Source organism: Bufo gargarizans, chromosome 3 (genome assembly GCF_014858855.1).
Source record: "Bufo gargarizans isolate SCDJY-AF-19 chromosome 3, ASM1485885v1, whole genome shotgun sequence".
NCBI lineage: Eukaryota > Metazoa > Chordata > Amphibia > Anura > Bufonidae > Bufo > Bufo gargarizans.
This window is the reverse complement of record NC_058082.1, coordinates 540,270,766-540,283,965: the sequence shown is the minus strand read 5'-3', so window position 1 is coordinate 540,283,965 and position 13,200 is coordinate 540,270,766. Positions and strand designations below refer to the sequence as shown.

Here is a 13,200-nt window from a genome sequence, read left to right as displayed (position 1 = left end):
TGGGGATATGTAAAAAACTAAATTAAATGTCTCTCTTTGGCTCTTCCTTAGTTTGAATAATGCATAATTGTAACTATATCTCAAAGTAAAAAAATGTGTTTCAGCTGTTAAATATAACAACGTAACTAAAAGGGACCCAAGAACTAGTGTGACATTTCCAGGCTATTACTATTTCATGCCTTTTATATAGCAAGGCAATGACGAAGCTTATCACCTCTATATTGCTTTGCTCAAGACTGCGGTTCCTTTTCTTGTTTAAATTGGCACCTAGAAAGTTCTATTGAAGCATTGTTGTGGCAATTCCATGTAATTGCACTAAAGTAAAGCAATGCCTGTGTTAAAAATTCATATTTTACTTTGCTATACTATTATACTTTTATTAAAACCTAATATAGAAAACCTTCCCATATAAAAATGTAACCTTCAATGTATAATATCTAAAAGACATAGAATATTGAATAGCCTAGCCACCTATTAGCCGACACCATGCAGTTCTAGGCTATTCTCAATTGACCCTAACCAGGGGGTTCCCTATCACTGGGGTTCTAGTAGAGAAGTCAATACCCCAGGACTTCTTTTATTTTTTTATTTTTTTATTTATTTGGAATTGTTTGATTCCTTTATTTTTGATCTATCACTAACAGCATCTTTTTGTCCCCTGATGAACCAGTGTTTTCGTGGGGGAAATGCCGCGTTGCAACATGCTTAATTTGTTCATTTTTATTTCTCTCTGGGACATAGATTTCGTTTTCAGACAGGGCACCAATAGGTATTAGTAAAGGTTTAGCCACCGAGAGGTGGGGTCGCCCTGTAGGCAGGGATAAGTGAGGGACGTAACAAGGACTGTCAGGATATTTTGTCCTGTGAAACCTTCATGGTTGGTCATCTTCTCCATGGTACCTCAAACCGTGAGTAAGAAGGACAACATGTTTTGTCCTGCCACAGGTATAATTTTGTCTTTTTTAAGTGACTGACAGAGGTATTCTTATATTTCCTTATTATGAATATCTGAATATTAGATTTTTTTTTCACCTAGGGCTATTCTATATGTCTTTTAGATATTATACATTAAAGGTTACTTTTTAACAAGGAAAGGTTTTCTATGTTAGGTTACACTATACTACCCGTAGCTACATTTTGCTTGTATAAGAGTGTGTTTAAATATACATTTAATAAACTGATCATTACAAACCCTTTTTTCAATTTGTTGCAGGTACTTTTGGCAAGTTGTTATGTTCCATTGTATGCTGGTGTCAATGCTGTTGAATACAAGGGAGAGGTAATAATCAATCCAGTAATTATGAATTTTATTGATTTATATATTGCCTTATATATTTGACCTATCTGACCTTAAATGATAAAATTTCAGGTTTTTTGGAGGTTTAAAGACTTTTTTTTTTTTTTTTTTTATTGCGATGAGGAAAAGTGTTCATTAATACAGGTAGTACAGTATAATACATAGTACAGTCATTTATGAACATACAAGAGATGACAATCAGAGCAGAGTTCTTGAACAAGTAAAGACTAGTGTAGTCGAATATCATACCACCAGGAATATTAAACCTATAATCAAAATTCTCCTGTATAATTTTTTCTTCTAATTTTCAATATAAGAACAACACCTCCCTTCCAAACACATAACTTTAACAAACCCCTAACATACTGCACTAGAAAAAATTATACATGTCTCAAGCTCTAAAACTGCTGCCTGGGAGTCCCCAATCAGTGGTAAGGGCAAGTTTACCTAGTGTTCTTTTCAACTGACCTGTAAGGTACCAGTCAATTTAAAAGGTCCCATCAGTTCCACAATGTTTCAGTGGCAGACAAAGTATGTTCCATAAAGAGGCTCCATTTTGAGAAGAATCTGTCAATAGCTTTTCCAATCTGTCCATATACAAGAGATAACTTATAGTACCCAGTACTTCATCTGTGGTGGGGAACCTAGGTTTTAGCCAATAACTTAACTGCAAATAGGACTATGTAGACTCCCTTGATTGCTACTATTTCTGAGAATTCAGTCTCCTGGTTTATGGGAATATAATGGAAAATTGCTAGGTAATTGGACAAATCTCCACATCCCAAACCTCTTTTACATAAGTACGAGCATTTTGCCATAGAAGTTGGGGCATTCCCACAGACCATAAAGTAAACCAGCTTCTTGTAAGTAACATTTGGGGCACCATCTAAGGTAATATGAAGGAACATCCATAGGTAAATAAAAAGCATATGTTCTCTTGTGCATTATAAAACTTTGCATTTCTCCCCAGTTTTCACTGCTGATTGCCATTCTAATCTTTGCACAGTTTTCAAAGAGTGATTCATTAGTTTTAAATACTTTATAATAAAACTTCAATTTATCACCACTTATATGTAATCTGAGGAAGTAATATTTGAAAGTTTACAGTCTCACTCAAAAAATAACTTTTTCCTAAATACTAAAACGAATGTTCAGATTTTATACCACGTTGAACAAGGATGAGCTACTATTCAATATCCAGCCAATCAACAACAGGGTTTAAAAATCCTGGTTGTGAACAAAACTACAGCAGTCACCATTTCCAAATACGAACCATAGCTCTTGGTGCTCAGATTCCCCCAGTACTAACAGTAGTGCTAAATAGTACAACAACTGGACTACTTATACTTATAAAAACAACTTAAAGGGTTTTGCCATCACATACCATGGGGGCATATTGCTTGGATATGCTCCCATTGTCCTATAGGTGGGGGATCCAACACTGGGACCCGCACCTACGAGAACGAAGCTGGGGAATGAATGGAGGGCGCACTGCGCATGCACCACCGAAAATATCCCACTGCTGGCTTAGCTATTTCTGTCTGCCCCATGGAAAAGAATGGGAGCAGGGGCTGCATGTGCGCTCCTATTCACTTGTATGGGAGCAGCGGGGAGCAGCGCTTGGTGGTGGACAGACCCCGGGAAACCCAGGGTCCTCCAGCCACAGCTCTCCTCGCTTCGTTCTCATTGTAGGTGCGGGTCTCAGAGGTGGGACCTGAACTTATCAGACAATGGGGGCATATTGTAGCGATATGCCCCCATTGTATGTGATGGGAATACCCCCTTATGTATTAAGCATTTATCAACTCTACAGAAAATAAGTATTGGTGGATTACATGAACCATATGCTTAGGGTCATTGAAGATGGAGATGATCCAGAAATGGAGTGGAAGACAGATATATGGCATACATATAGATAATGGACAGAAATGGAGCAATACTGAACTGACCTCATCTGAATGTAGATCAACAAATAAGTCTGGACAATACAATAGAATAACAATAAACAAATCTTAAACATAACAAAATAGACTGTGGAATACAAGTAAAATGTGGGGGGTTCAGCCAGCACAACCCTGTATGCAGGTGCACATTGCTATGGCGAAATACAGATACAAACGCAAAAACACAAATGCAATCACACTCTGCAACCAGCACTCTGCCCTGCCTCTATGCTGGATGTTGAATGAGGCATTGGTGTACATTTTGGTCAAAGCGTAATATGCCACTCACCGTGTCAAGGTTGCCTCCATGAGTGGTCCCTAACACTAGTTCCTACCTGTTATGGGCCATGACAGCCACACAAAGTCCAGGGAGCACAGGTACAGCATGCACACCAAGCACACTCTGCTTTTAACCCCGTCCGGTGCCATTACAGCTTTCATCAGATTCAGGGATGCAAGTACCAACATGCATGCTGAGCCCACTATATACTTCTCCTGGAGCCAAATGTCTACTGGTAGGTGCTATATAGGCAGACTCCATTTTATACTGACTTTAAAACCAGCCTCCAGGGCAGACTAACTGGTCAGGTGTGCATGACTGCTTGGAGATCGCCACGCCTTGTGTTTTTGCATTTGTATCTGTATTTCGCCATAGCAATGTGCACCTGCATACAGGGTTGTGCTGGCTGAACCCCCCACATTTTTCTCTTTGTAGTATATATTGGAGGCGTGGCAATCTCCAAGCAGTCATGCACACCTGACCAGTCAATCTGCCCTGGAGGCTGGTTTTAAAGTCAGTATAAAACTGAGTCTGCTTATATAGCACCTACCAGTAGCCATTTGGCTCCAGGAAAAGTATATAGTGGGCTCAGCATGCATGTTGGTACTTGCATTCCTGGATCCGATGAAAGCTGTAATGGCACCAGACGGGGTTAAAAGCAGAGTGTGCTTGGCGTGCATGCTGTACCTGCGCTCCCTGGACTTTGTGTGGCTGTAATGGCCCATAACAGGTAGGAACTAGTGTTAGGGACCACTCATGGAGGCGACCTTGATGTGGTGAGTTGCTTATTACGCTTTGGCCAAAATGTACACCAATGCCTCATTCAACATCAACATAGAGGCAGAGCAGAGTGCTGGTTGCAGAGTGCCATTGCATTTGTTTTTTTGCGTTTGTGGAATACAAGTACCAGACAAAACACACTAGATTAGAACAGGATAGAATAATTGAACTACTGTACAGATCCCAGAATACAGAACAAAGTACAAATATCTGTTAGGAAATGCACCTAGCAAAAGCTATACTCAACAACTAGAATAGAGCAAGGCTTTGATATATAACAAATGAGCAATCAAAACTGTACCCTAATCAACCAGCCAAAACTAGGTGATAACCAAACCCAGTGTCAGATGCCAGACAGTTGCACATGAACTGTCTAAAGTTGGAAACTATGTTTATATGAAAAAAGAGAGAGACCTCTGTAGTGCAAAAACATTAGGACATTGATCTTAAAAAAATATTCCAATTGAATAAAACCTCTTTTAAATAAATTCACATATACTATATCTATAAAACTTAAAAGATATTTCCAAGTTATTTCAATAATATTTAATATGGCTAAAAACGGCTAATAAACCAAATTGTAATATACAGTACTAAACAACTGTAAGTAAGATATTGCCAGTTGTGCAATCTGCCAATCTTTGCTGATAAACACCAACCATATAAAGTCTATGAGATGTCCACAGGATGTCACTTAAAAGCTTATTGCCACTATATGACGTAATATCAGTGTGGAGGTTATATCATAGTGGGAAGCCTCAATAGATAGAGCAACTCTAGTAATTCTTGATTTTAGGACTACTGCTTATTTTTAGGTTCTGGAACAGTGACAGGATGTTCTCCATCACTATAAGGGTCCATTCACACATCCGTGTGTGTTTTGCGGATCCACCGATCCGCGAATAACGGACACCGGCAATGTGCGTACCGCATTTGGTGGACTGCACATCGCCGGCACTTAATAGAAAATGCCTAATCTGGTCGACAATTGCGGACAAGAATAGGACATTTTCTATTTTTTTCGGGAACGGAATTGCGGACCCGGAAGTGCGGTTCCGCATTTCCGGATCTGGGCAGCACATCGTGCGACCCCATAGAAATGAATGGGTCCGCAATTCCGTTCCACAAAATGCGGAACAGAATTGCGGATGTGTGAATGGACCCTAACTATTTGTTTTCACCACTTGATGTTATCAATGGTTTTCATGGTGATGTTTAGTACCTTGTGTTCATAATGGCAGCATAACAACCATAAAAACAGGAAGCCACAAGGCTGATTTCTTTAAAGTGGTATGAATTCAAACTAGAAAAAGGCTGCCATACTACACTAATACTATATCCTAAACATATATAATTAGACGTATATTTACTCAATTACCACCTATTGTAGTCCACTAGCTGCTGAAGAGTATGTCTCTCTCTGCATCTAATATTGTGCTTCCTCACTGCTGAGCCTCTCACATTAGTTCCTAAAGCTGAATCTGAACTACGGGTTATAAACTGAGACAAGCTATAAAGTTTGCATTATAGTGGTGAGTGGCAAAGCGACAAACTTATGATTACATTTTGAGGATTTTTATTTTTTATTGAATACTTTCAGTTGGAGTCACTTTTTGTGTATCACAATACCACAGTTTGGATGTTTTTTTTGGATGTACGGTTTTTTGGATGTACAGTTTGGATGTTTTTTTTATTTTTTATTATTGCATTTTACTAATTTTAGGATATTATTTTTGGTCTTACTATTGAAAATATTGAGCATTTATGTCACAAAGAGTTAACTGTCTAGCTGTGTGAATGGTGCTTTCACTTTCTGCTGGTCATCTAATAAACCTTATCTTTACATTACTAAAGGGTTATAAACACTTATTTAAGCAACTTTCGTGAGGATTGAGCTATGAGTATTTATGAAGTCAGAGATCAGAGCCCATCAGATTAGTGGGCTGACGTGGGCAGAGAGAAAATTCTGATCCTGCTACTAGAGAATGTCATCCCTCTACAGAAAAAATAGCTCCAAATTTTTAATAAAAATCAATTGAAAAAATTATTTTAGCTCAAAATGAATACAATGTATTAATAATAATAATAATAATAATAACAACAATAATATCTCCAACTGAGTACATTGCCTTTAAGGTAGATGTGCTCTTCATTATGTACAATAAACATAGATACCCATTACTTGATCCTCATCCAATATGTACACAAAGAAACCTCCATTCTTTCTAGCTGAATAGGTGAGATTTAGTTAAAACTTGTGAAAACGGAAAGTGGATGAGTTGCCCATAGCAGACAATCAGTTTGCTTTTTTCATCTTTATTTGAGAGCTGGAATCTGATTGGTCATTATGGGCATCTTCTACATTAAAAGGAGATTTAGTATGGACCTATTCAGTCGTATAACCTGAGCTGTGTAGTGGCACAATGTAGCTGTCAAATTGCACAGATCTTGTTTCCTTTGAGGGTACCTTTGTTGAATTACATGTAGGATATCTTTACTTGTTATCCAAACTGTAATTTTAAAGTTAGACCTGAGATTGAGAAATTACATGTCTGCCGAGAGGGCTGCTGTTTTCAGGTTATGTACATCTGTTATTTTCAGTGGAGCTTTGCTTCCTTAATACTGCTGTTACTTCTGTATCCTATATTGGCAGGTACTAATTTTTATGTCTATGAGACGCAACTTGACTGCTCTTCAACCTTTAACAATGCTATCAGTGTATATTATTTTCATATCTACTTTTCTCTGAATGTTTTGCCAGCACATGGCTTTTTGTGTCCCTATGATAAAGGCCCTGATCCATCATTGTGTTCATGATAATATATTTAATTGATTTAAACATTTAACTTTACATATATTTCTGTATCTAATATATTTTTATTTCTTTTTTTTTAACAATTCTTTATTTATTGTGGTTAGAATAATTGACATTTACTTATACATTAGTGCATTATACATGGAAAATCAGTATCCAATAGTACAATATCAGCAATCTTGTAAAAAAGTTATACATATGGACAGTTTATCTATGTATACAAGATCCAATGCAAATGCACCCTCACAGACAACGTACCAGTAAGAAGGACATAGTATATAGTTATAACAGAAACCAACACACTAACACACCAACTTGGCGAGTAGCTAAGCAGGTTCTTCATAGGATCGGCTGTTTAATTTGCACACTATACTATACTAAGGGGACCCGTGTGAAAACATAGCTTCAATGGGCAAGCCTAATATCGACAGGAGGCAGGCAGGCAATCTCCCCTCCATAGACCTGACAAGGTCAAGTCATGACCGTACTATCAGAAGCAAGTTAAGTATGTGTTGTCAGAAGCTAGTAATATGTGTTCTCTTTGCGTGGAATTTTAGCCAGGGACTCCAAATCTTAAGGAATGCCTCCCTATTACATGAGATCCACCCCACCTGTTCTTCCATTAGGCATATGTGGTGAACTTCCTCAATCCATTATTCTACCCTTGGAGGCTCCCTTTCTCTGCAACTCCTTGGGATTAGGATTTTTGCAGCTGCTATCAGGTGAGTGGGTAGATTATTAGACGAGGGCACAAAATCAGACTGGGGTTTCCACAACAACACTAATTCTGGAGTCAGTATAATACTTGTGTTACATATAATGTTTATCTGTCTTCCAATTTCCTCCCAGAAGTATTTCATGGAGGAGAAAGACCACCATATGTGAGAAATTTTACTCCTATCCACCAGACATCTCCAGCACCTGTCATCGGGGAGAAAATTTATTTTATACCAAAAGTCTGGCGTCCTGTACCACCTTGTGAGAATTTTAAAAGAGTTTTCTTGTAAACTAATACTTCTTGAGAAGCCATGCGAGTGAGCTAGGATAGATTTGACTTCTGAGTCTGGTATGTGTACTCCAAGCTCATTTTCCCATGCTTTTAAATACAGAGTCTTCTCAGAAGGTGGTGCAAGGAGTAATTGGGAGTATAAATAGGATAGAAATTTCTACTGTATATAGAGTACAGAATCATGAGAGGCGCCAAGGAGCCCACAATAACATATTACAGTCAGGTAAAAGTGGAGATAAGGTGTGAGCATAGGCAAAGTATGGCCACAAACAAACAAACAAAAAAACTGTCAAGGCCAGATTTGTGTCTATTATGGTCAGCTTGGGAAGTAGTGATGCTGCTGATACTTTGGGCACAGGCTCTAAACAAGAAGGTCAGGTCCTTTTGACACCTCCAAGTTTATGTCTGGTTTCCACACCAGCTGCTTATATGCCTTCTCAACCTTCTCCTCCTGTCTTCAAAAGCAGCAGGGCACAATGTCACTCCCACTTCCCTCCTTTCTGTCATATGTGTAAAGTAAGTGCTGCTATGTGGTGTTAGACCTGATCAGCCTGAGCAAGAGTAGCCACACAGCTGATCACTTGCATAAAGTGCATCAAGCAGCAAACATCCCGCTGGCTGTATTCCCACCAACTCAAACTGGGCAATGTGTTCAGCGATAATGGGCAGAAAATCATGGCTGCACTGCATTTGGTGCAACACTTTTTGAAAAAAGTACATTGGCATAACAAAATTGTCTTCCGATTGCCAGTTCTATTTAGCAATGAAACTTAATGCAGAGGGTGTTGGCCATGTCCAAAAGACTGTCCTTACATTTTAGCCATTCATAGTATATGGCAAAAAACACCATTCTGGAATTGCAGTGACATAACAGTCTTCCATTTCACTGCTGATGCAGATGCTAGATCATCTGTACAAGCAGCCTAAAGCAGACTCAGTCAACCTAAAGCATGGTTTTCTTTGAGGTCAGATAGTGGCAGCTCATCAGAGACTCCTGTTGCATATTAAAGCCACAGCATTTGTTAGTAAGGACAAATTATATTTGGCACAACAGAAGAACAGCTTACATATTTTGCTGACTGCTTTGTAGCTGTTAGGAACCCTCATGGAGAAAGTCCCATGGAGGATGAGGATGATAAGCTGCCACTGGCGGAGGTTTATTCGGTGGTAGAGGAGCAAGAAGAGGATGATAATGACACCAGCCAAAATGACCAATCATCTCATTGAGGGGGTGGAGCAGCAAAAACTAGGTTCTTGGGCACACTAGCGATAATGTCAAGTCGTTTTTTTGCTTGTTTATATACTAACAGTCATTGACAGACAAATTAGAAAGCAGAGACTTAGCACCTTAACACCCAGGTTCAGTCGTACCTGGACTCTGTCCTTTTTCTAGCACATACCATGTTCCTTGACCCCATGGACTTCTGCGTAGGTAGACTGGAACACTGACCAAACTGGCCCAGTATAGTCTCTCTCTGTTCTCTCTTGCCCGGCCTTCAGTGTCATCTCAGATAGGGTTTTCAGTGAGGCAGGGGTCATTGTGACACCCAAATGGACGAAGAGTTCTTCCATAAGTGAACAAAAAAATCACTGCCATTTCTTGCTGCTAATCCCCTACTGGCACTTTGATTACCCCTACTGCCACTACCATTATTGCTACACAGTTACCACTACAACTACTACTACTCCTAAACAGTGGCACATGCATCTACTGTTCTATGCTGTGTTGCTACTGCTCCCACTACTATTGAGGACACATGCCACTATTGACCTATCCTTTCCACACTGTACTGCTGCTGCCAATTAAAATGGCTTGTTCAGAGAAAGACATTCTTTCTTCTGACAATTAATGCTTGTGCATATATAAATACGAGCAGGCATTCCACCCCCATTAAGGCATAATTTTTGGATGCTTGTGCAAAACAAGTTTGACATTTCTAATGACACAATTTATTGTTGCATACAATATAGTGGGAAGCTAGGAAAAAATGTGAAAACCGGTGGAATAAAAAAAAAATATTCTGCCAAAATATTTTTGTTTTTACGGTGCTCCCTGTGCAATAAAACTGATCCATGCCCTTTATAATCTGTACAATTGTACAATATATATTTTTTAATTTCATCACCATACCCCTCATAAATTTTCATATTTTAATGATACTGACAATTTTGGATGCAGAAATTATGTTTTTTTTTATTTTTTTATTGTGTATTTTTAGTCTGGAAAAAGAGATTTGACTTTTTATATTGAATTGTTAATATTTTTTTTTTTTTTTTACTTTCCTATTTTACTATTTTTTAGGACCCAAAGGGCATAACAAAATTGTCTTCCGATTGACATTTCTATTTAGCAATGAAACTTAATGCATTGGTAAATAGAAAATTCTGTGTATTCCAAAGTATGCCTCCCCAGCAGTCCTAGATAGATGTATACCTGTGAAAGGCCTGATAGTCTTCAGCAGGCTCAGGCCTTTCACAATAAATGAAAGTTCCCCCGATCGCCATGTGAATGATATGTTCCAGACCCAGAAGCCCAACACTTTTGGGTTTTTACCTATCAGATGCTGTGGTTACATTTTACCTTGGCATCTGAGGGGTTAAATGTCTGTGACTGGCATTATAGCTGATCGCAGACATTAGCCACGAGTGTCTGTTGTTTAAAATAGCATTCTGTTTACACTTTTGACACCTGCATAACAAGCCTCTTTTTTTCTGACATTAGCATGTGTATTTGTATAAGCAGGGGAATGGATGTGTCCAGTTGAGGCATAAGTTTTGGACACTTAGTCCCAACAAGCCACTGAATGTTTTTCTAATAAACTGTGTGTAAAAAAAAAAAAAGACCATCTTTCCCCAATAATGGACATCATGCATTTACACCATGCAGTTACACATAGCTGTATCTGTCAGTCACTCTGAAATTATTTGCTATTGCTTGCTGTAAAGGAAGGGGATGGGGGAGCCAAAATGTGTAAAAAATAAAATAAAGATTTACAAAAATAACATAATTTCAATTTTAAAAAAAATCCTAGGAGAATAGATGGTGTCATACACCAATTTTCAGGGCAGTTGTGACAAATCAATTCAGGTCTGAACTGAACTTCTCTGAATAAGACATGAAGCAAATCTCAAGACATTCACATATCTCTAATATACAGTAGATACATCAACGAAAGTAGAAAAGTTAAACCCTATCTATTAATCAGACCTCCAAATTTAGATTTCCTGATTACCTTTTCTATTTATTTAGCGTTATCATCTTTTATGTATTCTATAAATCAATATTCGTGAACTAAAATAATATTTTAATATATATACATATTACAAATTATAGTCCTATTCTGCCAACCCAGCTTTCTTAAATGTAAAAGTAACACATATTTGGCTTTAGAAAATTCTATGCAGGATATTCTATTAATTATAAAATGTATTGGGAATTGCATGAATTTCAAGTACATACCAAACAGAGTGCATAAAGTTTTCATGACAAGGCTACCACACAAGTGTCTAAAATACACAATAATTAGGACCCAAAAGAATTGACATGCATTTTTTATTCATCACTGGAATATTGCACAATGTGCATTTATTAATGTGAATAATATTACATTGTGAATTGATTTCAATATTCAGTGTTCAGCGCAATTGTTATGATTTATAGATTTCCAATAGTTCAGCATGCGATCTGTATGCTCATGTTGCCCTTTCTTAAAAAAAAAAAAAAAAGCCAACTTTAAAAGCCACTAAAAAGCACATTGCACATTGTAGATATTGTTTATTATGATGTAAAGAATATTATTGTAACACTGATAGTAATAGTAGTAATTTTATTACCTTTAATTTGGGTCTTCATGGATTATGCTTCCCCTCTCTTATGCTTAGATAATAAAGTGTATCTTAATACTCTATTCACAAAATGGCAGATTTACGAATCCTGTCTAAAAGGTAGACCGTTTAAATTTAGGAAGTATAAAGATCTGCCAAATTTATTAACCCCCTTAGTGAGCTGCTTGTTTTGAGCCCTAATGACCAGACAATTCATTGTTGCCTTCCAAGAGCTATAACTTTAAATTTTATTTCTATGTAGCATATATATTTTTTTTTTTACAGGACAAGTTGTAGTTTTTATTGGTGTCATTTTGGGGCATGACAAATTACTGATTAACTTTTATTAACTCCGTTTAGGTAGTGGGTGGAAAAAACAGCAATGCTGCCACTCAGTTCTTACTTTATTAATTTTGCTGCATTTTTTTTTCAGCATAAATATCAAAATAATTAGAATCTCTAGGTCAGTACGATTATAGAGATACCAAATACATATAGTGTTTTTTGTTTAAATATGTTTGCACAATAAAAACCCTTTTTTTAATAAAAGTAGAAAATGCTTTTTTATTGCCGCATCCCTAGACCCATAAGTGTTTTAGTTTTCTTTCTACAGAGTTGTGCTCAGGCTTGATTTTTTTTATCACTTTTTATTCTGTTCTTTGGTGGAAAATAGACAAAAAGCATCAATAATTGCATTGTTTTTAATGCGTTCACTGCTCACCATAAATTGCATAGTGTGGGTCATTATGGATACAGTAAGATGTATTTTTTATTAGATTTTTTTTATTTATTAAGGGGGCTATAATAGGCTGTGATAGGCAACCTGTACTGCATTGTATTTTAATGTCAGTGCTATACTGACATTCACTAGCAGGCTGTCAATATTGTTATTGTTGCCTATGGGAGACAGAGGGAGTATGCTACCTCTGTAACCGCTTACATGCCACAGGCACTATTGCTTATGGCATGTAAGGGGTTAAACAATTAGAATTGGGCCATTAAAGCAGAAGTGTGGCTGTTATGTTATAGCTATGCCCAGCTTTCCACTGCACAAGAGACTCATGTAGGGCTTAGACCGGGCCACCGTCAAAAGGCCTATCCTAAGGCCCTTTAGTGACTACCGTAAAAAAGGGATAACAGTGGTCACTAAGGGTTAAAGTGGTTCATGCTGTATGATAAATTTATATATCACCCATATAACTTTGTACCACCTAGGGGCTAACTTTCTTTACAACAGAATTTTAATATTTT

The 13,200-nt window shown here is 37.6% G+C and overlaps 1 protein-coding gene across 2 annotated transcripts in view; it reads left to right on the top strand.

Annotated features, from left to right (window-relative positions):
- The window catches only part of PNPLA4 (patatin like phospholipase domain containing 4), a 116,687-nt gene that overhangs the window by 80,605 nt on the left and 22,882 nt on the right, over nt 1–13,200 (top strand). For both annotated transcript variants that reach the window (XM_044287341.1, XM_044287342.1), the window contains exon 5: nt 1,214–1,279. In XM_044287341.1, the coding sequence (XP_044143276.1) occupies nt 1,214–1,279 (66 nt within the window). The remainder of the gene's footprint in view (nt 1–1,213; nt 1,280–13,200) is intronic.